This window comes from Nannobrachium achirus, assembly GCF_963921795.1.
Source record: "Nannobrachium achirus genome assembly, chromosome: 23".
NCBI classification, from domain to species: domain Eukaryota; kingdom Metazoa; phylum Chordata; class Actinopteri; order Myctophiformes; family Myctophidae; genus Nannobrachium; species Nannobrachium achirus.
In genome coordinates, this window is record NC_137830.1 from 42,713,465 (window position 1) to 42,741,033 (window position 27,569).

The window sequence follows — 27,569 nt, forward strand, 5'->3', positions numbered from 1 at the left end:
GCCAGAGGGAAGGAAAGGAAGCAGCGCCGTGGCTGAAAAAACTTGGGGAAAATGGAAAAAAGTTACTCGCGTAAAAGCCTTGATTCATGCATCCGTCGTCGAAACGAAGGTCGTGGATAAGTAAGATCGCGTCGCGGTGGGTGTTCTGCCGACTGACAATGTTGTCGAAGAAGGAAAAAACGCCGAATTCCTTGCCTTTCCATTGAAAGTGATTTTACTCATGGAGAACGGGGCAAGTTGGGAGTCATGAGCACAGGTTTGTTTCCTGGGGACTGGGGTGCTAAGTTAGCGAAATCCTGCTTTGCAAAGTGTGATTTGTGTGTGTGTGCGCGCGTGCGTGCGCGTGTGATTATTATAACAACAATATTATTTGCATTTTGGCGTGTTTACTAAAAAAGATAAAGGGCACACTGATTCTAGTACAGCCCCGACGTTAACATCGGGTCTATTTTTATATATAACCAGAGTTAATTACTGTTTTTCTTAATGATAGCTTCCAAAAGACATACGGAATGATGATCTCTCGGCGCGTCCTAAAAATAATCAACACACAATGCATTTGATCCCGTTTTCGTTCCCCTTTGCAGCCAGTGTCAGGGGGCAAAGGGGGGAGATGTTTCCTTTGTCTTCAAACATCTGCCCTGCTGTTGATGCAACAAGTTATCCGACTGGATCATAAAAACATCTATAGCAACAGTATTCCAATTAACCTTTATTGGGCTGAAGCGGGGTTCTTTCATTGAGGGATTGTAGCCTACATGTATGCACGCACCGTTTTACATAGTTTTCTTTTTCCATGGGGCATGAGCATTTTGTGTCATTCAGGTTACGGGAACATCCGCTCGATGACTCCGCTTCTCGTGGTGTCGAACGAGACGAGTTTGATCCAGTGCACACTGACTGCACACAAGTAGGCTACGATTCTCAGTGTTAATATTTGACTCAGTCTGAGAGTCAAATATTAACCATAATATTGCCACCCATCCCTGGCCAATTAGCATACACCCAAGAGTTACAACTGGATACATTTGGATGGGTATTACTGTGTAGAACGGAAAATAAGGCCTAAAATATTTCTCCACCAGGCCATGTCTGCCATAACTTCTTTTGCATCATATTGAACCAACATATTTTATGAATGCCATCCACGCTTCATGAATAACCCCATGCAACTACACACATCATCACATGATGACTGACAATAGAAGTATCGTGGTAAAAGGTGCCAGGCAGGCACAGTTAACTGCACAGCCAGGTGAATTCGATGCTGCTCAATCTGTATCCATATCCGGCAATCCTGAATATTGTGAATGCTGCAGTGCTCATTCTGTATTTGTAATCCAGTTATCGTGAATAGTGTGGACCTGCTGCCATTGAAAGATGCATACTCCAACACCCAATAGAGCATCGCAGCGGAAGTGGATTCCTGGGGTCACTTAATATTCCCCATTCATTTTCGCCATAGACTTTTACAAAAATATTTATAACAATTATGTTAAGCCTCGAACCAAGCCATCCAGGATGGAGGTGAATCATGACCATATAACTTTTTTTCTATGAAAAGAACATTTTGAAAATAGCTAAACAAAGGGTAGTTATTAAATGTAGTATATCAAATAATGTAATATTAAAATATGTTTTCACATAGGATCAAAGGTTATATGGTCATGATTCACCTCCATCCTGGATGACTTGTTTCGAGGCTTAACATAATTGTTATAAATATATTTGTAAAAGTCTATGGTGAAAATGAATGGGGAATATTAAGTGACCCCAGGAATCCACTTCCGCTGCGACGCTCTATACTCAACTGGGCAAGGCAATTATAATTTAATCAAAGTGGTCCTATGAGGAAGATGTGATCCAGGCTCACATTTACAAAGTTAGCATTAATTCGACAGCACATCATTTGACAGCACAGCAGTCTCTGGAATTTGATATTTTTTGCTAAGTAGTATCCACAGCCGAACTGGTTCAGAATGTATTTTAATGACTGAATTGATTAATAGTATGCACAAATTACATTCCATCCTTTTTTTCCCCTTCTACATTTGTCCCATGTGACCCTCAGAATCACCCTTTGACCCTAGTCTCAACTACATCTTGGAGCTGTCCATGGTTATACCAGCTGGGGCAGTCAGTGCTTTCATGCACTCTCCTTGTTCTGTGTTCAAAATGTTTGTGCTGTCTATTCTCTAATCTCTCATAAAGTATACTGGGGTGAAGCCCATTGGGACATGCCCGTTGAGAGCCCATGCCCCTCCGGTAACCGGTCATGCAATACCTTTTGTACCTGTTGTCAGAGAAGGCATAATTATTATCATAATACCTGTATAACGTCCAGGCACGTGCACAACTGCACACATATACATCTAAGGGGGATTGAGCCCCTGCAATTTTACCAGTCTGTAAGGTCTGCTATTTTCGATATTTTCACCAAAAGCCCTTTTAGAAATTTCAGCCCCTGCCTCTAACATTCTCTGCACGTCCCTGATAACGTCTGTGCATATACTGTAAATATGTACTGTATATACTATGTTTTATAAAAGTTATATTGTTTTCTCTTATCAGCTGTCTTTTTTCATGTATGTGTCCGCATCTGAGAGCAATGTGCCGATTCAAATTCCTTGCATGTGAACATACTTGGCCAATCCACACTGATTCTGATTCTAAATGTCTTCTCTGTTTCCTGCAGGTGTGAAGAAGCCTCCATTGGCTCCCAAACCTAAACTCCCTGCTGCCACCAAACCCTTACCCCCTCCCATTGCCCCTAAGCCAGGCCTTTTTCCTCAGCCCTCAATTGTCTCCCAGCCTTCCCCTGCTGCTCAGAAGAGAGAGAAGCCTGCTCTTGCACCCAAACCCTGCATCCCCAAGCCCTCTGCCTCACTCCTGTCTCTTTCATTCCCACCCACCAAACCCAGTGTGACCGACATCCCGTCTCAGGAGCACCTGGACGCTCCAGATGACAGTCTGTCCCTCCTCAACTCCAAAAATGGGATTTTATTTGACCCTGGAAATCACGATTCAGACTACCGGTATGTCATTCCCACCTGCTCGTGTGGGCTCCAGGATTGCTCCCAGTGTCTACGCATGGGCAATGGGAATGTCACAGATCTTGGGAACGACCTGCACAGCAAACCCTTGCAGAACGGGAATTCTACAGAAGACTGTGGACTTGTGACTCAGCCCTGTGAGAAATCAGAGGGCCGGGAGGAGAAAGGAGGTTTAGATGGAGGTGGAGGCGTGACCAACAACCGCCTCCCTAAGCATAAAGACAAACCCCAGAGACAGAAACACCTCGATAGAGGACAGGTGAACAGGGAGGTGATCAGGACTGAGACGCAACAGCAGGAGAAATTATCTGAGGTATCCAGACACAGTGAAAACACCACAGGTCTGGCATTTAAGGGTGCAAAGCCTGAGATCGCAAAATGTGACACGCAAGCAGAGGCTTCAGTCACGGAAACTACTACCCGGGACTCTAAAGCAGCCTGCTTTGCTGCAGATAGTGGCGTTGTCTCCCCAACCCGGCCGTGTCCACAACTGACGTCTTCTGAATCCTCTCAGGTATACTTTATTGAGCCTGACTGCTGCGATCCCCACATAGACGGCACACCTTTCGCTAGGGCAGCCGCTGATGTGCTGGTCCCTGCAGCCCCCTGCAAGCCTCTGCCAGTCCCTCACCCACGTAAACCCAGGAAACCGGCACTGGTCCGGCAGGATGGCCTGGAGGGCAGTGCCCAGGAGGGGGTGGCAGAGGAGCGCGCACAGGGACCCGAGGCTGGGGAGGTCGAGGGGACGTCAGCTCTCACTGGCCTGTCTCTCGGTTCAAAGGGAGAGGAGCTCAGCCAGGGTTCTGTCGATGGCCCCGAACAGCCACAAGCTCCAGGCCTGGAGGAGGAGGACGAGCCTGATGCCCCGGTGCCCCCTCCTCGACAGACTTCCCTCTCGCCCCGCCTTCACAGAATGCCCTACGTGGCCCCCTCCCTCAACAGGAACGCCTCCCACTCGCTGGACCTGCTCTCTCGACCAGAGCCCGATGCTCTGACCCTCCAAAAAGAAGGGGCCGAGCAGAGGGTGGAGGATTGCGAAGAGGACGGTTACGGGGATTTCGAGCGCTACCCTATCGCGCATAGCCTCCCCAAACAGATCAAACTGGCCTGCCACCCACCCCTGTCCAACTCCAGGAAGGCCTTCTCCGCCGAGGAGCAGTCGCCCAGGGCGCCACCCAGGAAACCCCAGAGGCATAGCCTGCCGGCACCCCCTCCACCTTTCATATATCCCCCTGCGCCACCGCATGCCAGCACTCCCATGCGGGAGCTGCCTGCGCCGCCCCAGGAGAGAACATCATGGCGCTTCCCTAAGCCTTGTGTGACGTTTTTCAGCAGGCAGATGCCAACCAGGAGCAGCGTCCCTCCCCAGGGCAGAGTCCCACTGCTGGGGAACAAGCAGAGGGCACAGTCTTTCTCTGCGGCCGACCTGGCAACCCGTGGCGAACATCAGAAGAGGAGTCTCTCCTTCCGGAAGCTGCTGGAACTCAGGCTGTCAGTCAAGGTGCTGCCAAAGTTGTTGGCCAAGGGAAGCCAGTCTCTGGACTGCACCAGTGTGGAGACGAGCGTAGGGGATAAAAACCCGGACCGGACTTATTGCAGCACCGGTGACGATAACAGCTGTGGGGAGGGTGGGGAGGAACCTGTGGAGTACGAGAACGTGCCACTGTATGAGGAGATACCAGAGTATATGAACCTCCCATTTCACGGTGCACGGCCGGGCTGGCCTAATGACCTAGATGATGCAGACATCTATGAGGTGCAAGACCCCTATCGGCGATCCCTGGGCAATGAATATGAGGGGTAGGGTGTTCCGTTTTATGGCATATTTAGAATGTGTGTATCTTTAACTTTTGATGTTAATGTCTTCCTCATACACACTGCTACTACTAAACTCTTTCTTTTCCATTTCAATTAACAATCACTCATAAGGGGGGAAAAGCCTGGGTGAGATTACAACGTTGCGTTTGTATCTTGTGTTGATGGTGACTCAGGTTTCAAAGAGGATGCAGCCTAAGAGATCAACGTATCCTCCCAACAATTTGTTGCCTAAAGCAAATAACTCAGTCATGCCATCACTTTGTTACTTATTGTTACCACAGAATAATAGGCCAAGAGACCCAGACTGAGACTGCATCGTCTGACTAATGACCTTTATGAATGAGTTTCCTGGGAAAGCGAGAGACGTATTTCTAGAACAATACCACATTGATATAGGTTAGTGTAGTGTAGTGTGTGTGTGTGTGTGTGTGTGTGTGTGTGTGTGTGTGTGTGTGTGTGTGTGTGTGTGTGTGTGTGTGTGTGTGTGTGTGTGTGTGTGTGTGTGTGTGTGTGTGTGTGTGTGTGTGTGTGTGTGTGTGTGTGTGTGTTTTGTCCGTGTTTTGTCCTTTAACCTGTGGTTGAGTTAATGTCGGCCGAGGCCTGGCCTCTATTCACCACTCAAACCATGTTATTACCCAGTGATTTCAGGTATCCTGTAACTACAGTGTGGGAACCATTGTGTGCTTCACAAGGTAGGCTATTGGGTGATATTGGCTTTAGTGGGTGGTATTTTAAGCGAGGGTGAAAGTTAGCCCATAAGCTAGCAGCATAGAATGTTGAATAGAGCATTGATGTGCGGCAGGTTGGGCTGTTTTCCTGTGGGTTATTTTCAGTGGCCAGGGCAGGAAATGTCTGAGAATCGCAGAAACGCCACACAGCACTCTAGAACAGGGAAAATAAACCTTCCACCAACCACTAGCCTCTGCTCCTCCTGACTCCCGCCCTCTCAGTGTGTCCAGCCTCATCTTAACCTCATCTTTCTATTTTTCCCCTCTCTTTCTCCCTGTGAGAAAGTTTGAAATGACCCCTCGTCTATTCCATCCAGGTGAATTGAATGCGTCTGACCGGGGGTTTCTGGGGTCATTGAACGAAAGCCAACTAATAAATGTTGGCTTTAAAGTCACATGTCTGACTGTTGCATATCAAGCTTCACTTGGCCTTGAACTCAATCAAACCAGTGAATAACAACAAAGTGTCACTCAACAAAGTATGTTCAACTGCAAAAAAGTATCACTTTTCTGTGTTGAACAGTGAAAACACACACACACACACACACACACACACACACACACACACACACACACACACACATTTTTTGAGCAACAAGATATAATAATTCAGGCTTTAGGTATTGTCCAGACAGGAACACTGGTGACAAATTGGCAAGTAAAGCAATAAAGAGGACCTTGCTTGCTTCTTAAATCTGTCTGGTATGCAAAGTGGTTTGTTATTTTGTGTGCGTGTTTGTGTGTGTGAATGAGTGAGTGAATCTGCACTGTTTCCCAGGCATCTAAGCCTGTTAAGTTTATGTAACCAGCCTTGGGCAGTAAACAAGTGGCGCTCTGTGCCTGACCCAGTGTGCTGGAATGCTTGTCTATAGAAAAAGGGAGAAACAGTTTGAGAATAGGCAAGAAAAAGTGTGCGTGAGAGGGTCGTCAGGTTTAGGTGAGAAAGAGACAGGGAAAACCAAGGAAGATCAAAGAAGGGAGGGACACCGACGTCATTTTAGGCTCCATGGCCATCCGCCATGACACTTTGGGTGGCGGAAGTGGCACCGGAGGTTCGGTGAATAACATTGCGTCTATGAGCTTCGGCTGGGACAGCTTGAACAAAAAATAATTCTGAACGATAGAGACCTTAATAAAACACTCAGCTCAGGAATATAAAAGAAAACATGTCACACATTGTTTTGTGCTGTGTTGCTTTTCGGTGAGTACACTGTACAACATTATAGAGGCATCTAAATAGCACAATTTACGTTTCTGAACTAGATAGTATCGCGAGACTCTCCACCATTCCCTGTCTGGAATCCAAATCTCGCGATAGCTCCGAGACAGAAACGGCCGCCGCCGCTGTTTAGCTGCCTCAATAACATTATGTACCGTGCACATCGAAAAGCAAGTGATTGTAAAAATACCTGTGATATGTCTTCTTTTATATTCCTGGAGCGACTATACAACAAAGGTCTCTATCGTTCAGAATTATTTTTTGTTCATGAGCTGTCCCAGCCGAAGCTCATAGACGCAATGTTATTCATCGAGCTTCCGTTGCAACTTCCGCCACCCAAAGTGTCATGGTGCATGGACCGTGGTGTGGGCGTGACTTCCAGTGACTTCTCCTTCTTTGGATACTTCTTGGGGAAAACCAGGAGGTTGAGAAAGTAGACCAAAGATGAACCTGTCAGGAGAGAACTATCAGCATGGATACAGGAAGAGTAGGCACCTAAATATTGTGGGCACCTTTATATTAAATTGGATATTGTTTTCCGAAATGTAACAAAAATGGTCTGTGGCCTGGACAGCCAAGCATGTTCAAATCATGTATCCTTTACATTACTTGACCATTTTCCAAATTCTTAATTTAAACAAAAATTAGATTTTAACATTAAAGTGCCCAACACAGTGTAACATTATTGTGCCCTTCTGATATCTCGGGTATTACAATATCCTGTACGTTAACTTAAAGTAGCTACAGTCCTGTCTGATATTTGATAGTTAACCGGCTCTAACAAACTCCTACCAGGTACACTCTTATTCCAAAACACAGACACCAGCACTATACATTGAGTGGTGCAAGATGTTGTCTGACTCTGACAGATAGAAAGACAGATAGAATTCACACAATACAACTTAAAGTCACAATAAAAACATGATAAGAAATAAATTGCCGCTCAACTCTGCATTTGTGATCCTTGTATTGAATCGTGGCACTTGCATCCGAGCAAGAAAAAGTTAGAGGCCCAAATCAAATCGCTGGTGACAAACAATGCACATGTTGCTACTTGTTGGCAGTCTGGCAGATAAAACTATCAGGGTAGCACAGAGCCGGTAGAACTATGTTGATCATGCCATCAGACTAGACCTCAGTCTAGCAGTGACAGACAAACAGCAGAGCGTAATACTGTATCATAATGTGAAGATAGATAGGCATTTTAGGTATTTTTGTCGAAGCAGAGCTGTGCATTGTTGCCTTTAGCGTGGAATCGTGGATGATGGTTGAGGAAAATCGCATATTACTTTTTTCAAGTTGGTTGTAATCAGCCCTATTCCCCACACTAATTATACACACAGATTTGCTGAGTGTTTCTTTAACCCCTGAGTGCAGACGCTGATTGGCTCTTCCACTTTTTGGTTTCTGCAAAACGCCCACCCAGCGTTTGGGGCCAGACCGGTCTGCAGAAGACACATGATAATGTAAATTCACACAAACGGGATGGTTTACCTAGCCTGGCATGGCCGAACTAATATCACTGCATACTGTAGGTATTAGTCTGGAAGCTCTGTATGGAACATGCATTTCGAAGGGGTGGATTAAAAAAATGCCTCTGATGATAAACCCGCCCCATATTATCATACTCGGCCCTGTTTGGTCCCTCACCAAGGAGGTGAGGAAGATTGAAATCCAATCACAACTGAGTGGTGCCAGACCAAATCCGCTGAGGGCAGATTTGCAATGTAATGGCAAATTTGTCTGGTTTACAGGTTATGTTTGATGTAAAATGTGCGGGTATATTTTTACACTCGGTTAAATCAAAACCACCCTTTCTGTAGCCTTTTTTTTTGTGCATGGAATTAATTAATTTCCCACACATCACAATTGAATTGCATACCTACGTAGCTCCATCCAAAATGCCAGTATACCTTTCCATCACATTATTACAGTCATGCATGCATTGAATGTTGGTGTCTTCCTGGCCAGGGATTGGATGAGGTTGGATCTTCACTCTGAGGAGGAGGAGGTTCACAGCTCCGATGAAGAGGACAACAGCTCAACCTCAAGCAAAGAGCACCTGGACCTGGTAGAGGATAGACAGGTGACTTTCTCTCACACACACACACACACACACACACACACACACACACACACACACACACACACACACACACACACACACACACACACACACACAGCTAAAACATACTGTACAATTAAAGCAGTAATTTAATCAGGAAAACACAGCAAGCGTGTGAGGTTTGCTAATAAGTATTGCCTTGATAGTCAGGAGTCTTCTCAAGGCATGAGAGCAATGTCACTGCCAGGAATTGAGCTGTCACTGTCGTAGATACAACACTGGGTGTGTGAATGCGTGGGTGTGCGATGTGGAGATGGATGAAAAAAGTGGTTAGGGCCAGTTCTTAAAATGGCTTTGTCCTGTCTGACCCTTGTGATGCTATCAGCGCACACGTCTGTGATACCCTCAAACAGCTTATGTCTGTCATGCACTCCCCAGGCACTCTCACATGCATGCACAATTAGGAGCAGGAGGCCCTTTCAGTCAACCAGGGGCCAGGCTGCTGTCCAAATTAAGAAAGCGATAGACCGCCCCCATTACCATTCCACACAACACACAATTGGAGAGGAGAGAAGAGTGCAGGGTAAGGGGAGAGTGTAGAGCTGGTGCTCCACTTTCAGACACAGTGTCCGACTGAGCTTTTGTCTGGGAGGTGAAATGACCGGATCCATGTTTTTAAACAGTTAAGCAAGACGGGCCGATCATGGTGGTTTGCAGTGACGCTGTAAGTGAAATGCTGTCTTGTGTGTCCCCGTGAATAATAGGCTCTGATGTCTCTTGTGGCATTAACAAGGGTTGCATGCTGAATTTGTTTCCATTTGTGAATAACCATTGATAATTGGACTAACGAGAAACCCTTAGACATTTAACCTTGATTTTCCGATGGAATGTGAAACCCATTTTGCTACACACACAAGTTATGGCTAACAATCCTGTGATCCTAACATCTAGCAAGAATCGTGGACATTATTTTAGACACAATTACACGTAGTGAATGTACACACTGCACATACTTTGCCAAGGCAGGGCATGACATTAAGGCTTGTCCTGTTGCCCGGGACAACGAATACATCTTGAAATATTTAAAGTTCATTAATATACTTGTCTGTAAGACAAGTGGCTCTTGGTTTCACTTTTCCTGTGACCCTCCTAGCAGCTTTGTGCTGTATGCAGACTATGTGATACTGTGGAGTGGAGGGGGCCAAGGGGGTCTTATTTATATGCCAAATAAATAAATACAAAATAGAAAAATAAATGACTGTGAAATGGCTCATTTTTATCCAGACAAGTGACTTTTGTGCCTGGACAAGTGAATGTGAAATGTACTTGTCCAAAGGTAAAGTGCCTCAAAAAGATAATGTCAAGCCCTGTTTGCATTACCTGACTGTGTTGTCTGATTCCTTCCTCAGCAGGAGGACGAGATGAAGAGGAAGAAGGTGGTGCACATAGCCCAGGAGATCATGAGCTCTGAGAAAGTGTGAGTGTTTTAGCAATGTACAGGGGCATCACAAGGGGGGGTGGGGAAGTGGGACTGAGTTAGGGCCCAAGGTGAAGGGGCCTTAAATATTTTATACTTTAGCTATTGAAAAATAGCAGATATACAAGCTCACAGCGCGGCTGCAAGCTTGTAGATCTGCTATTTTTTGAAACGCAGTGAAAATGTGTGCAAATCTTTGAATATATGTATTTTCTTAGGCGAACATTTGTAACTCAAATTTTGCTTCTGGGGTGTCCCTGGAACTAAATATTTTGAGATGCGGGTCCGTGGGAAAATACATATCATTTTGGGGGTCCTTAGGGAAAAGGTTTGAGCACCACTAACATAGAAACATAGGTTTTTCAAAAAACCTTAGAAGGATTTGAAATATTCAAAGACTTAAATAGCAGATCTACAAGCTCGCAGCGCGGCACTCTGTGCCGCACTGTGAGCTTGTATATCTGCTATTCTTCAATAGCACCCAGGGCCCAGAATTTGGTGTGACACCCTTGGCAATGTAGCAATACCACACAGCCCCCACCAACCCCAGCATGCGTGCATGTGTGCCATATAGTCATAGACATTAGTTTTATTTTGGACTGTGACTGACACCCGTGCCTCTGCCTTCTCAAACAGGTTTGTGGATGTCCTGAAGCTGCTTCACATAGTAAGTGTCTGAACCAGCAGTTGTAAACTGCATATTTCTTTTCCTCCTGAACGAACGGATGGTGTGGCACCCAGTTGTTTTAATGAAACTCGGATCACTTGGGGTTGTTCTACAGACCTAACAAAGTTTGTTTGTTTGTTTGTCTTGCGTCCTCCCTGGCACTTTGCTTGTACTGAACACCGATCAAAGTGTTCTCCCAGGGATAGACATAAATGAAAGCGCATTTGGGTTGTGTGGGCTCCCTCCCGAAGAGCTTTCTAAAGGAGTTGAATAATGTTGTTGATCTTTAAACATGCTGTGCTGGACTGTAGTTTCCTCTCCCTCATCCCTGGGGCCATTCTGGCCAGGTAGCCCATGGTTGCAACTAAGCTCAAGCCTTTTGATCTACCCCGTCATTCCCATCATTGGTAGGGACACTGACAGAAGAAGGACCCTATTGACGGTGCTGGTCATGACTTTTGTGGTGGAATGGGTTCGTGTGTGTGTGTGTGTGTTTGGAGTGCTATTTGGAGCAACGTCATCATCGACATCGATGGACTGCCATAAGCAAGCAAAAAAAGTGTGTGCACGCGCGGCTGCACGCGTTCATGTAATTGCGAGGGAGAAACTGTGGGAGACGGGAGTATATCAGCTTTGCCTCCCCTGCTTATAGTTGATAGTTAAGGCTTGGCTTTGTTCTGGGGAGGTCAGCTGTGTAGGTTCCCTGGGGATTTAAAAAATAATAAAGTCCCACACTGATAATTAAAAAGCTCCCAATCATGGCTTTGTTATAGATTAATGTTTACTGAATTTCCCCCTTGGGATAATAAAGGTATCTATCTATCTATATGTTTCGACACAAGGTCTTCTTCAGAAACCAGGCTCCCTGGTGAACCTGAACAGCTGTAATACTTTGATACTGTTGAGGCTAGTACCGAGAACCGGGTTGATACGTTTTTGTTAATACATGGCTGTTTTATTTTGTGGTGTTGTGATTTATGAAGCTATATAAATATTTGAATTGGCAATGGCTTCTGGAGGCATGTAGCGTTCGTTAATTTCAGTTAACAAAGATCTGGGTGGCACAGTGGCTCACAGCAAGAAGGTCCTGGGTTTGAACTTTGAACCTGACTGGGGCCTTGTCTGTGACAGTGTTCACATAATTACACATATACACATTCTCCAAAAGCTCAGATTGCCTCTCATGCGAATACATGCATATTGGGGATGTACTCCTGCCAGGGCTCTAGCTTCAGATCTTGATCTAGAGAGCCTGCGGCCAAATGTCTTCATGGGTAACTATTAACTACCAATAAATTATAACTCAACTTAATAAAGTTGAACTTTGATCCAAAGTTTCCCTGTGACATTCAACGATAAGTAAATAAAGACCTCTGTTTCAAGTCTTTATTTACTTATGTGTGGGCGGCGCCGGTGTCACTGCTGAGAAATAAGTGTCCTAATTTTACTCCGAGACACCAGTGAGTGGACTAATCGTCATGTCTGGGTGGGATTGGGATGCCTCCTACAGAGTGAGTGTCTGTCGCTGGGGAGGCTCAGGTGGAGAAGGTTCATCCAAGGCATGCTGGGAGGTCAAGGCCAGGGGTCCACCTGTCCTTCCGTCTGTCTGTCTACTGATGTGGCTTTAATGCAGAGACCACAGGATTAGCTTAAAAACGCTGGTGGGGAGAAGGCAGAGAAGTCTCTGAAAGCAAGGGGTCAGATGACACTCTTCTGTCCATGCTGGCCCTGAATACATGGCAGCTGCTTCTTCAGGCCACTGAGTGGACCCCAGACATGCACATGCCTTAGCTAATCCTGTGTGTGTGGGCGGGCGGTGGAAAAGTGTGTGCACGATTTGTGTGTGCTTGTCAGTCACTGGGTTTTTATTATTATAATCCATGTTCCTCCGATGGAACTGCATAAATGTGACAATAGTCTTTTATTGTCCACTATTTGAAACAAGCTTTGTGACTTGTCACTTTATTCAATTAGATCTGAGTCTTTGACCTATTCCTTTGTCCTGTCATGTGTTGCTGTTTTCATACTGTGTGTGTGTGTGTGTGTGTGTGTGTGTGTGTGTGTGTGTGTGTGTGTGTAGGACGTGCTGGCCATTGGGAAAAGCGGGACAACTCCCGAACGGCCGGTTCATTCCCGGCCGGCCATTAGGAAAAAAATGTCGGGCAGAAACCTTGTATCTCCAAGTTTCAAATTTGTACATTTTTCGCAAAGCTCTGCTTCATCATACAAGGCTGTCGCACAAAAGTAGTGAAAACAGCCGATCTACAAGCACACAACCCCTCGCGGTGCGAGGCGTTAAATTATAAATACAAAACAAACGGTTTTGGGCATACAAGGTTTCCACCCGACAATGACAAAATATAACTCATGTAATTGGCCCACTGGCTTATGGCAAATCTTTGAGTAGCAGCAGCGCTATAGAGAGAGAGATCTCTCTCTATAGCGCGCAGTGAGGGCCTCTACAACTCTTTGTCCCGGGCTGAATCAGGGGCCCAGCATGTCCCTGGTGTGTGTGTTGCCTTTATGGGATTTGAGAGTGAGTGTATGTAGGCTAAGACAGTTGGATCCTGCCTGCTTTCTCTACTTCCTTCCAGGTGGATGTGTGTGTTGGCACGCAGGGCAGTGTGAGAGCGCGTTGCCGCTGACTCAGCTGCGAGTGTGTGCATGTGCTGTGTGTGTGTGTGTGTGTGTGGGTGTGTGTGTTTGTGTTGCGAGGTAGCTGCACAGAGTACTTGGGAAGTTGGGAGGCATGTTTATGAGGTGATAAGCAGGTGTTCGTGCTCTGTCATGTGTCACCGCACCCTGCCCCAGCTGTGTGTGTGCGCGCGCTCACGTAGATGTGTCTCTATGTTGTAGGTATGTAGGGCTGCAACAGCTAATCGTTTTGATCGATTATAAAAAATATACATAGTAGATCATTTAATAACATAATGAATTCATAGTCAATCCCTATATTTGCCAGGTCATCACTATATTAAAACAAAATAGTTAGAAAAATAGTCTGAATAATCGACAAGCTCGCATCACAATGAGATGTGTTGTGAGCTTGTAAATCTGCCATTTTCACAACTGTTGCATGACACAGTTCTGCGTCAATTCAAATTAGTATAACTTAATGCTTAAGTGGTTAATCGATTCTTTAACAAAAAGAAAACACTCATCGATTAATCAATAGAATAATCACTAAGAAACGAAAGGATAGTTGCTGCCATATGTACTGTATATACTGTACTGTATGTATGTCTGTTTCTGTTCCTCATTAGATACCCCCTCCCCCCGCCCCATACATACAATTTGTCATTCTGTCACCATCAACAACTCTGTGTCCCCGCAGGACTTCCGGGATGCGGTTGCCAAGGCGACTCGTCAGAACGGGAAGCCGGTGGTGGAGGAGCGCGTCCTGAGCCAGATCCTCTACTACCTGCCTCAGCTCTACCAGCTCAACCGGGATCTGCTGAGGGAGCTGGAGGAAAGAGTGGCTCACTGGTACGTGCTATACTTCACGCACCCACAGAGTTTTCTTAAATACAGGAAGTATTCAATCCATGGCTCTGTGACGCCTTGTTCAAAATGAAGATGCCTAATACGTTTATGGTACCCATAGCAACGAGCGTCACTGCGTCCCTCAGCGACGTTGGTGGATCTGTACGTGGAAGTAGGGCAAGAGTCAGGATTTAGAGAAGTGACTGAAAAAGGAGTACCCTCTGAATTAATTTTCCACCCCCAAAAGATTCAATTTTTGTTGTTGTGGAAGCGTTTTCCTAATCTCTAAACTGAGACGTCAAGAACCGCCATTACCCCTGCACCCACAAATGATTCAAGAGTCAAGGTGAAACAAACTATAAATTCTCAAATGTGACCACTTTATATTTTGTTAGGTAGTGCATTTGCACTTACCTTTCGATTTTGTCCTGCATTTAAACTATCCTAATTGTTAGAAGCAGTGGGCAACTATTGAACAGTGCCCTGCCCAGGGAGCAGTTGGGGTTCATTGTCTTATTCAATTGACAGTTCTTTTTTCATCCATTGATTCACTGTTTAATTCTGCATCCTCAGCCAATTGAAATACTCTTATGCTATTTCTTCTGGATCTTTGATCAAGGTCATCTAGCTTATCAATCATCATTTGTCTTTCATCTAGCAGTTCCTGCAATGCTCCACTGTTCCACCTCCTCTGTGCGCGCCAGTGCGTTTTCCATTTTGGAGTTCTGCTCTGCTATTTCCATGTCAATCTTAGTGAATTTCTGATTAATGTCCCCACTGAATGCAACCCATTTAGTGTCCATTTGAGTCTTTCTTGCGCTGCTCATTTCCCATACGTTTTATTCGTTTCTTTTCTTTCGAGTTTTGAGCGCAATTTAAATAGGTTGTCTCAGGAAGCTCTCAACTCAGGCAGCCGTCCTGTTCGCTGGCATTACCGGAACTCATTGTCTTATTCAAGGACACTTTGACACCAACCCAGGCAGAGCTCAAACCACTCTACCACCTGAGCCACTGCTGTAAAAAACGCTCCTCTTCCTTCTGTCTGTCTCACAGGAGCGATCACCAGAGACTGTCTGACATTTTCGTCCAGAAGGGGCCTTATCTGAAGATGTACTCCACCTACATTCGCCAGTTTGACAACAACGTGGCCCTGTTGGACGAACAGTGCAGGAAAAACCCTGGTTTCGCTGCCGTCGTCCGGGAATTCGAGGTAGGTGGCGCAGCAGGAAACGGGCCTTCCCACTCGCCTGCACGCGTGCTTGCATTTGAGTTTGTGGAGCGTCGTCACTTGAACGAGTTGCAGACAGTTTGGTTTTCCTTTATACTTGGGTGATGGGAGAGAAATCGTGGGTTTTAATATATAAACACAGACTGTCTGCCCACGTTTGAGAGGACTTTGGTGCTGTGTATGTTTGCATGACTGTGTCAATGACTGCTTTGTCTTTTGTCTATTTTTTTGTCTCAGACGAGTCCAAGATGTGCCAGCTTGGCTCTGAAGCACTACCTGCTGAAACCAGTCCAGAGGATCCCACAGTATCAGCTGCTACTTACAGGTACACACACACACACACACACACACACACACACACACACACACACACACACACACACACACACACACACACACACACACACACACACACACACACCCCATGTCTCTTCCTTTTCCTGTCCCTGTGCTAGTCTCTCCTACCAACGCACACTACAGGTCAGAGTTGATTGAATCATGCCACTGTTTATTGGCAGCGCGTGGATGCAAGCTCAGCACAAGTGTGGTTGTTCTATTTTGGCCTAGTTTCTGTTGTGTTAATACACTGACACCTAGTGGACAAAAGTGGTAACATAAACCTGTGGAATGCTGTTATCTTCCCTAAAGGTCACATTGTATGAACACACAACACATGATTTCAGTTACATAGTAAGAGCAATCTCCAACCCCCCTTTCCACCCTCCCCCAACAGATTATCTGAAAAACCTGCCTGAGGACTCTGAAGATTATAAGGACACACAGGGTAAGACACTGGCACGTTAATTACATTTTACTGAACATGAACCGAAATCACACTGTAGCTAATATTTCATTCTTATCCGTGCAGCCGCTCTGGGCATAGTGAAGGAAGTGGCTAACCATGCTAACGATATCATGAAACAAGGGGTAAGAAATAAACACCTTTTTTCGAGCACACATCACGATAAAGATCTACTGTATAGCCGGGGAGCCACAGGCCCAAAAGCTCAAAGAATAGGGTTTTACCTGTGACGTTTTCCACCTGTGACCTGTGACGTTTTCCACCCCCAAAAGATTCAATTTTTGTTGTTGTGGAAGCGTTTTCCTAATCTCTAAACTGAGACGTCAAGAACCGCCATTACCCCTGCACCCACAAATGATTCAAGAGTCAAGGTGAAACAAACTATAAATTCTCAAATGTGACCACTTTATATTTTGTTAGGTAGTGCATTTGCACTTACCTTTCGATTTTGTCCTGCATTTAAACTATCCTAATTGTTAGAAGCAGTGGGCAACTATTGAATAATAGGGTTTTACCTATTATTCAATAGCAGGTAGTGCTTCAGAGTGTGTTTTTTCCAGTATAGTGAAGTCAATGGGAAACTTTTTTTTCGCAATGTTTCCGGCAGAGCAGGCCTCTCATTCTGTGTACCTTATTGACCAAATTATTAGGAAAAACAAAAATTTGGAGTATGTCATGACATCACAGGTCCTCTCTCATTTTGGCACAGTGGCTCCCCGGCTAGTAGGCTCATGTCTCTCCTCATATCGTTTCAGGATAACTTTCAAAAGCTGATGCATATTCAGTACAGTCTGAACGGCCACCACGAGATTGTTCAGCCAGGCAGGGTGAGTAGCATCTACAGGGGCGTCACAAGGGGGGGGGGGAGTGGGACTGAGTTACTAGGGCCCAAGGTGGAGGGGCCAGGAATTATTTTATACTTTAGCTATTGAAAAATAGCAGATATACAAGCTCACAGCTCACAGCAAGCGCATAGCTCACAGCGCGGCACCGAGTGCTTGTAGATCTGTTATTTTTGAAAAGTTGTGAAAATGCGTGCAAATCTTTGAATATATGTATTTTTTAAGCGAACATTTGTAACTCGAATTTTGCTTCTGGGAGTCCCTGGAACTAAATATTTTGAGATGGGGGGGCCAAATACATATAATTTTGGGGGTCCTTCACATGAAAAGGTTTGAGCACCACATAGGTTTTAAAAAAAAAACCTTAGAAGGATTTGAAATATTCAAAGACTTTCACAATTGTTCAAAAATAGCAGACAATGTCAAAAAGTCCTAAACCTGTTAAACTGTGATCTCACGCGCCCTTCACTCTTCTAGGTGTTTCTGAAGGAGGGCACACTGATGAAGCTGTCCAGGAAAGTCATGCAGCCACGGATGTTCTTCCTGGTGAGTGATGAGTCTGCCTAGAACGCACAAGTAATGCGGTGACCTTATCTACTGGCCTACAAAAGAAGAACACCCAGTGATTCCCCCTCCCCCCAGTCACGTACTTCTAAATTTGTGCCCTGGTTCCCAAACGTTTTGGGCCACGCACCCCCTGTTACCTCCCGACCTAGCTGAAGCACCCTCCCCCACACACACACACGGAAAGGAAATGTGTGAATATTACATTTTTATATATGCATTATGTTTATCTTATATGTGAAATATTATTCAACATTGGCCGCCTGCATTTGTCTCTACATAGAGTATATGTACATAATCCATATATGTGGATTGTGGACTTATATTAGCTATATGAGACATATGTGTATGTCCTATCCACGCATAGAGTATGTGCACATATATTAACCTGAATATGGCATATATGCAGCATAATTCTGCATATGCTTGACACATATGTTCATATACTGTATTTAAAAGCGTATATATATATCTGCTATTTTTTTAAAGCCAAAGTATAAAAAATAATGGTAAAAGTGGTTACGTGACACGGATGAGTTCCTGATCTTAATGGGTTAAAGGCGACAGAAGCATCACATCACATGTGTGACTAACAAACAACATACTTGCCCTGACAGCAACTTATAGGATGCGGTTAATTAAACATTGTTAAAAAATACCTATAGGGCTTTTCACACGGGAAGCAAGCAACTGGCACACCTGGCAATTCGTTTTTATTGAGAGGCGAGCAATCTGACACGGCAGAACAGCGCTCCCGTGACATCATCGCGTTTGTGCTCGACTCAATTCAATTCAATTCAAAGGAGCTTTATTGGCATGAGAAAACATACGTTTACATTGCCAAAGCAAGTATCACAAATACAATAAAAACAGTTGAAAATGGGGAACATACAGTTGGAGGGGGTACAGCATTGTGTAAACAGAGCTATGTCGCATTGTGACTTTTTATATATATACACAGGGTACAAATAGCAGCATTATTTTCCTCAAAATGCATTTAAAGGTATCATACTGTATGTGCAGTAGGTCTAGATGTCAATGCATGGTTTGTAGTCCTTAGGGTGTTCGCAACAGTTCACAAATCTTGCTGCTGTGTTCGCGCATTGTTGTATTTCTCCCAGTAGGTATGGGAGTTTTTCATCATTGGTCGAGTTTTCAAATTCTCACACATGCTCACTCAGTCTAGTGCTACATTAACCCATTTAAACCATTATGTTATGCTTTAACTAGTGAAAAATAGCAGATATACAAGCTCACAGTGCGGCACCGAGTAGATCTCCCTTTTTCTTTTTTTTTATAATGACAATTTGTGCAAGTCTTTCAATATATTGACCCGATTCTATAAATGTCTTCTAAAGGTTTTTTGAAAAACTGTGGTTCTCAAACATTTTCATAACAAGGACCCCCATCTCAAAATATGTTATTCCACCGACCCCCAGTAGCAAAAATTTGAGTTACAAAGATTTGCTTTGAAAATGATATATTCAAAGATTTGCCCATTTTCAAAAATAGCAGATCTACAAGCTCATAGCGCGGCACTCGGTGCCACGCTATGAGCTTGTAAATCTGCAATTTTTCAATGGCTAAAGTAAATCAAGTTTTTCCATTGATTTTACCTTATTTTGAAGACCCATGGAAGCAACAATCGTGTCCATGTTGTGAAAATTCACTATGTTGTACTTGTAATACCGATCAAGACGTTTTCTTTCACACAGAAAGCGACTGTCCATCGCTTGGATACGGGCCGGTGAAAAAAAGCGTTTCTCTGCGATCATTTAGGCACCGGCGCCGCTTTAAAAGTAGGAATGGAGCTCGAAACAAACTCGATAACAAATTAATTGAGTACCCGGCCGGTATCATAAGCTTTGGATGTTATGTTTAAACAATCAAGACAAGAGGCGATCGAGAAATTATTACAGTACTATTCATAATATAAAGCCATTTAACACTTATTGCACACTAATGAATGATTGTTTTAATGATATTTAATGATAATATTTTTTACTTTCGTCAATTGTCATCTTTATAGATGGTGGTCATCCACAAACTCACAATCACAACAACTGGCCAATAAAAAAAGATACCAGTTCTGTTCAGAATTTGTGGTCTCACATCGTTCCACAAAATATTAGAAAACGCTCAATAGTGGGCTCGATAAAAGCCCGGCTCAATAAGCAGGATCAATAAGGTGCTCATTATCAATAAAAGTTAACAAGCTCCATCCCTATTTAAAAGTACTGGTTTAACAGATGATACCCTAGTTTCTACATGGTCCATTTTCGTTGTCTTTGTCTCCCCAGTTTAACGATGCACTCATGTACACCACTCCGGTCCAGTCTGGCCAGTATAAACTCAACAGCATGCTCTCATTGGCTGGGATGAAGGTGAGTGGGACCATGTGAAACACTCCAAACCATGAGTTGAACAGTGTGATCGATCAGCCATTCATACCGTAAACTGAGTGTTCATTGGTAAACTGAATTGCTGCGTATGATTTGTTGCAGGTGAGTAAACCCAGCCAGGAGGCCTATCAGAATGAGATAAACATCGAAAGCGTTGAGCGCTCTTTTATCTTGTCCGCCAGGTCAGTACCTAGGGTTTCACACGCATAACTGCGCGTGAAACGCTTTAGATTATTATTCAATTCAGGCTTGCTGCTATTGGTTTCTGTGCATTATAATTAATTGTGATACTTGCAGCTTTGCCACAGAGAGAGACGAGTGGCTGGAGGCCATTGCCAAGGCCATAGACGACTACACAAAGAAGAAAATCACTTTTATATCAAGTCGTAGTCAGGAGGAGGTAGGAATGAACCTTTTTTTTATGTCTTAAGCTGTTTTAGATGTATAAATGATCCAGCCTATGGACAGGTTTCTTGTTTACAAACAATGAGATTAAATGCACAGGTGACTGTATCATGTAATCAATTCCGTCCAATCCCCAAACCTGTTGTTTTGGTTTCATTGGCTAATTTTGGTACCGACCTGCGCACGCATCTAGTTCTTATCAGTGTTACGTGGACCAGAAATGCGTCCATAGATGTATATCATTTGCCTAGTAGTTTTTAAAGCCAATCTCAGCACCGCTCCAATATGCGGCTTTGTGTGTTTGACCAAGTGTTTTTCCCATGGTATCACACATCCAAGTATTTTTACTTTGTACCAAATACTGATATTTGACCCCCTCACTCCAGGGCAAAAATCCACTCGTCCGAGACAGTTTGCCCTCCTGGCCCCCAAGTTGTGGAATAAACTCCCTGTCGCACTTAGAACAACGGACTCACTCGCTAGCTTTCGCCGTGGACTGAAGACTCACCTTTTCAGACTCCACCTAAACCCTTAGCACTACAGAAAAATCAATGAATACATGAAGCTAGTTAGCATTTGTTTTGTTTTTTATGTTTTTTAGAACTTTGATTATATGGTGTTTTTCTAGATAGATATCCTTTTGCATTTGTTATATTGTTGATGATGTACTGACATATTATCTTGTTTATTATTGTGATGTTATCTGCTGATTGTAAGTCGCTTTGGATTAAAAGCGTCTGCTAAATGCCTAAACTGTAAACTGTAAACTGATGTCATGTGGGTCTATCATCATAATCAACAGCACTGCTCACTTCACACGGGTGGGTTTTTTAAATATACATCTTCTGGCAATGATGCTGTTGTTATATATATTTGTACCTTTTCCCCCACTCTCTCAACTTAGCCTGATGGTCTTGGGGACAGCGGCGCGCCACTGGGATCAAAGGCTCCGATCTGGATCCCAGACCTGAGGGCCACCATGTGCATGATCTGCACCTGTGAATTCACCCTAACCTGGAGGAGACATCACTGTCGTGCCTGTGGCAAGGTCCCCATAACACTTTCACAGTATGTTCTCAATGCATTAACACCATGCCACGAAGCCCTGATCTCACCACACATGTGTGTTTCTATGTGGTAGGTGGTGTGTCAGGCATGTTCGACCAATAAGTACTATCTAGAGTACCTCAAGAACCAGCCAGCCCGTGTGTGCGACCACTGTTTTTCCAAGCTACAGGAGAACAGTAAGTCCCCAGTGATATCTGTTATAACACAGTCATCCAGAAAGAAGAAAGAACTTTTATGTGAAAAAGAATAGAATACATTTATTATGGCACTAAGCTACTTGAACGTGTTTGTTTCCAGGCGACCGCTGTGCCTCAACATCAGTTTCACCTATTGGGAAATCAGGAGCCTTTTCATTTTCAAGGAAACACAAGAAGATTCCTGCTGCTCTGAAAGAGGTGGGGAGCATTCGATGATATTATTAAGGATCTCAGTTTTCAACTGCAGGACTGGAGCCAATTTACAGTGGGGGGATTTGGGGACAAGTGAAAAAATAAACCACTTATAGAAGCAGCACCGCAGTGTTGAAATAAACAGGTTAATAGGCTCAAGAGAGGGGGCCACAGTGATGCAGTCGGTAGCCCTGTTGCCTCACAGCTCGAAGGTTGCAGGTTCGATTCAGACCGGGGACGTTGTGGGCACTGGGGACGTGTTCTCTCCGCATTATCAGTGCCCATACCCTAGGTGGAGTTTGCATGTTCTCCTGTGTCCCCTAGGGTAGGTACCGTCACAAAAAACATGCAATAATCATGGTCTCTATACTGTCTCCCCCTGGCCAACCGGGGCGCCTGATGGAGTGGAAAGAAACTGGTTGGAATAACGTGTTCCTTCCACACGCTAAATCCTACCTGGGAAACTTCCCCCTGTACAGGTGATAAGAAGCGTCCAGCTCACTCCTCATGCATTGAAGGAAGCATGAGCTCAGTTCGGGGCTCTCCCCAGGTTGGCAGAGAGAGAGTTTTGCCCAGGATTATAGTTTAGGCACTGGGTGAAAAATGGGTTACAAAATCGTGGTAAAAAAAACTCACTGTCCCAACTCATCACAGTGACATAGTTGTTTCTTCCCTTTTAACTATAGAACCACTTGATCTCGCAAGTAATTATGATGCGGTTGTTTTGACATATTATTTCACCCATGGTCCTCGTCAGGTGTCTGCCAACACAGAGAACTCCTCCATGAGTGGCTACCTGAACAGGTCTAAAGGCAACAAGAAGCAGTGGAAGAGGTTGTGGTTCGTCATCAAGAATAAAGTCCTGTACACCTACGCTGCCAGCGAGGTATAACGCCCCACAATGTTGCACCCAAACGGTCCTTTTCTCTCAGTGCTTCTCTTGTAGCTGTTACATTCATGTGTGTATTTGAATTGGTCTAACAACGGTTTCATTCACATACTGTGTCTTGTCCATTTTTTTAGGATGTCGCTGCGCTGGAGAGTCAGCCGCTATTGGGTTTCTTCCTGAGAGAAGAAAAGTATGGACCCGCTCAGAAGCTGCAGTTCAAACTGTACCACAAAAATACCCTGTTCTACATGTTCAAGGCAGATGACATCCCCACTGCACAGAGGTATTCCAATCTTATACGCTAGTTAGTATAACTAAAGGGCAATAAGTCGGGAAGGCACATGTCGGTAATACTTGCAAACCCCTTTACCTGACGTAGTCTTTTTTCTGACATGTTCGAGTCTCTGACTTATCCCACAATCAGGGAAGCCAGCGCCCACATAACAAACACACCAGCGCAGAAGCACAAACGTGACCTGAAGCTCGGCCAATCCGCGAAGCTGACGGGTCAGGTTGGCCAATCAGGGAAGCCGGTGTCCACACCCTCCGGAAAGACATGCAGATATTTCTGTGTTTTCAGTTCTATGATCGAAGTGTCACACTGCACTGCACACCCCCTGGTAATATGGGGCACACATACCAAGTTTGAGGCTGTTTGGTTGGGCACTGCCTGAGTTATGCCCGGGACAAATAGCCCGACAGTGAATTAATAGATAGATGTATTACTGTATATAAATTGTACAGATTATTAGTGTTCTATTGCCTTATTTTTGTATGCCTTCGCCGGCAACAGCCGTGCCTAGCGGCATAATGTTTTTTGCTTGTCCAACTGTCCAAAACAATATCTTGAGGGAATTGGTTCAAATCATAATATTATTTTATTTTGTATCTTGTATCTTACTTGACACTGCTACCAGCTGTGTAATCTGTGTCCATGCATGTGATGATAGAATAATTGGACTTGCTGTTATTTAATTCAAAGAGAATAATAGTGCCCTATTCACAAATGTAGTTCTTACAGGTGGTGGCAAGGTGCACCATTTATGAACATTTACGGTATTTAATGATGTTGCTTACATTTTATGTCTTTCATTTTTGTAACCATGGCTAATGATCACTCTCTGTTGTTATTTCTTTAGATGGATTGAAGCCTTCCAGGAGGCTATGATTCTTGAACAATAATCCCCATCAGTTGCAGTGAAGTTGCCTGTGATTCTCTGGAGTCAGTTGTTTGTAGACTCATGACCGCTGATCACTGATCAGAGGTCACCAGCTCAGGAAAGACTCCAGGTGGACCGTCTACCCTACAAGCATATCTGTAAAATAAAATTACATTCTGTGTTTCCCCAGAGGAACAATGGATTGGTTGTGCTGTTAGAGACATATATTTGTATCTGCAAGGTCCTGGTGGATAAGGCCACTATCTTGTGTTGCTGAGTTTCCGAACCAATGGGGAGATTTCTTGCTCTCATTATGGTGGATCTGCAGATTTGTGCGTTTCAGCGAGACTGTTCTGTATTTCAAACTCAAGTCAAAGGTCAAGTCCAGAAGCATGTTTGTGGAAGTGTCGCAGTGTAAAGATGCCAGGATCATTTAAAGCTGCAATCCGTAGCTCTTAACGTCCTCTCTAAATTGTAGGCCTATTCAAATAAGTTCCGGATTGCAACTTTAAAGTTACTGGAAACCCGACAATATCTGGGACATAGAAATGTTTTTAATCTGAGAATGAATGAAGGAATCACATTTGTGCAAAACAATCATGTCATGGGAACTGTCCAAGCTAGGTCATTCTATCAGTACATTCAAGTATTAGCATATTAATACTTCCATTGTTCATTTATTTTGCTTCTTTTTTTTACCCCAAGATGACATTTTTAAAACGAAATTCGCAACCTTGTCAAATATTCAAAATGACAGGATGTCTAATGAAAGTATCTTTTTATGTCTTTTCATGTGTTGAGCGATATATCAAGGTTGTTTTTTAACTGTGAAAAACAGGCTTCTGCAAAGACAGAGGAAGTAGATTATAGTCTGGAGGTTTATACAGTATCTCTGGATGAGACGTTTGTTCATATATACAGTATCTTAAAAATGTAGGGTCAATTGACATGACACAAAAATCATGGGTAAAACAATATACTGGAGAAAACTGGAAATGTCAGAAATGTAGTTATTTAACTACATGTATTTTTGTTTGCTTTAGCCACATAAGAAGTGGTCCATTGGTAATACTGTGTATATGCAATTGGAAGAGCAACATTCACCCTTTTTTTTCAAAGCCGAGAGCTAATATTTATATGGAATTGTATATTACTTTTGAATATGGAGGAGTAGTTTTATTTTTTATTTGATATAGTGGTTTTAAAAGCACAGGTTGCCACTTGTTTTGTAACTGCAGCATAGAAATCTGGTTAAGGGGGATGCTAGGAAGATGTTTTCTTTTTTTTATCGAGACCATTCATTTTTTTTATTGTATTTAATTAGACTGAAAGTGTTTACAAAATGAGCATTTGAATTTCTGTCAGACAATTCTGTGTAAAGTATACATGAAGTATAAAGCTCATGAAATGTTCAAAAAACGAAAAGGAAAAAAATTATAATTGTAACAGTTTTGACTCACAATGTGCCTTCAGTTATCAAAAGTGATGGGTGCATTGATTAAATTGTTGATATGTATAAGGACATTAAGGACATTTAGCTATCTACTCCCCACGATCCAGTAAATATCCATTATAGACCATCTCTTCAGAGATACCGTCTGCCTGTATTGCAGTTGAACCGGTTGTGTTGCCATAGATTGCACTATCCCCTTATGGCCAAGGCAAAACATCAGCTGCTAGTCTAATAAAGACTATTGGCTGCCATCTGATCTCCATAATATGGAGATTTTATTCCATATTTTGTTTTTTTTTAGTCTCCTTTATTTTGGCTGGTGAATATTGTTGCATTAGCCTGCCTGGACAAGGCAGAATTGTTAGCCAGGGGCTAGCAGGCATGTATGACTTTTATGTGCAGTGATTGTACACTAACCCTTTAAAAACCTCCACTCCATTCAGAGTTATAGTGTCAGCTGTAAAGTTTTATTCTGAACTGTCAGGCAACAGTTTTTAATAAAATATTTAAAAAGTACAATAACTTTGCCTCCTGTGTTTTTGTCAAGGTGTGATCTTATGTCTATTGTAAATACGTCGTTCTAAAAGTGAAGCTTGATTGAGTAGGGGGGAAGCTGCGGATTTGGAGCCTGCACTTTGGAGTGATTTTAGAGAGGAATAGCTAATGTTAATTGTAAAAATTGTAAATTGTTATATAGGCCTATATATATATATATATATATATATATAGAGAGAGAGAGAGAGAGAGAGAGAGAGAGAGAGATCATCACACAGTGATGTCAGTATAACTAGTAAGACGCCTCAGGGCAACATGTGACGTCTCGCCAATTCTTGGCCATCTGGCCAGTGATGTAGGCTATATCGGACCAGTTACCCATATATGGGCATAAAACGTATGTTGATTAGTAAAGCCAAGCAGGGCCTTGGCAAGTTAGGGCCTGGTTTCATGCCCGGGGATCTCCATATATGGACATAAAGGGCCTGTACGCATCATCTGGTAATGCCCATACTGTATCTAGGCCTATGGACATTTTATTTATTTTATCTTATTAATATTAACGTTTTCGGGGAAGGTTCTTGGGCCAGTTAGGGCCTGGGATTGATGACACCAGAAATCTCCATATATGGGCATAAAATGGATTCTGTTTCTGGGAATGCCCATATATGGACTTTTTATTTTATGTTTACCTTTATTAATAATAATATGTATCCATATAGGCCTACATACAATATATTTTATGCCCATACATGGAGAACCAGCCACACAAATATGGGCCATTTATTGCATTTCTTGGCCATCTGGCCAGTGGCAGTGATATATAGGCCTATCGATGACATCTGGGATCTTCATATATGGTTATAAGGGCAAAAATTTCACAGTTAGGGAACCAACCCATAGTTTGTAAAAAATGTGTACTTACTGACTGACTGACTGACTGACTGATTGACTGACAAGCTGCGACATTTCTCATGGTAGGCTATACTGCGACCTTCGGTCGCAACTAGCAATTATTATGATGATGATTATTATTTATTTATTAAAACAAAAGTAGCATGTATTTCTTTCATTAACTTGTTCTCCTTCGTTCGGAACCATTATAAATATGAAAAAGAATAACAACAATAACTTTGCTTTCGGTAAGTATTTTATTTACCAAAGTAGTAGGGCAGGAGAGAGGGGTCTACCAGCACCCCAATGACATGTTTTCGAAACCTGTTTTTTTTGGACCGTTATGATGTCTAGTTATGATTTCTGCTTGTTGCCGTCGCCAACTAATACCCCATGGGGTTCATTTTTAACCTTTTCTCACAACTATTCCCAATCTGAACCATACAATGGTCATAACAGAAAATGCCA

At 43.6% G+C, this 27,569-nt stretch overlaps 1 protein-coding gene across 1 annotated transcript; it reads left to right on the plus strand.

The window, feature by feature from the left end:
* On the plus strand, positions 1 to 26,209 carry fgd6 (FYVE, RhoGEF and PH domain containing 6). The gene is made up of 21 exons (XM_080754625.1): positions 1 to 256; positions 2,696 to 4,853; positions 8,790 to 8,904; positions 10,293 to 10,360; positions 10,997 to 11,027; positions 14,362 to 14,513; positions 15,564 to 15,720; positions 15,976 to 16,063; positions 16,472 to 16,522; positions 16,607 to 16,665; positions 17,296 to 17,367; positions 17,860 to 17,928; positions 20,247 to 20,330; positions 20,451 to 20,530; positions 20,646 to 20,748; positions 21,658 to 21,801; positions 21,895 to 21,997; positions 22,119 to 22,216; positions 22,968 to 23,096; positions 23,234 to 23,382; positions 24,239 to 26,209. The coding sequence occupies exons 1-21, from the start codon at positions 247 to 249 to the stop codon at positions 24,279 to 24,281; spliced, it is 3,963 nt and encodes a 1,320-aa protein (XP_080610751.1). The 5' UTR covers positions 1 to 246; the 3' UTR covers positions 24,282 to 26,209.
* The last annotated feature ends 1,360 nt before the right edge of the window (positions 26,210 to 27,569 follow it).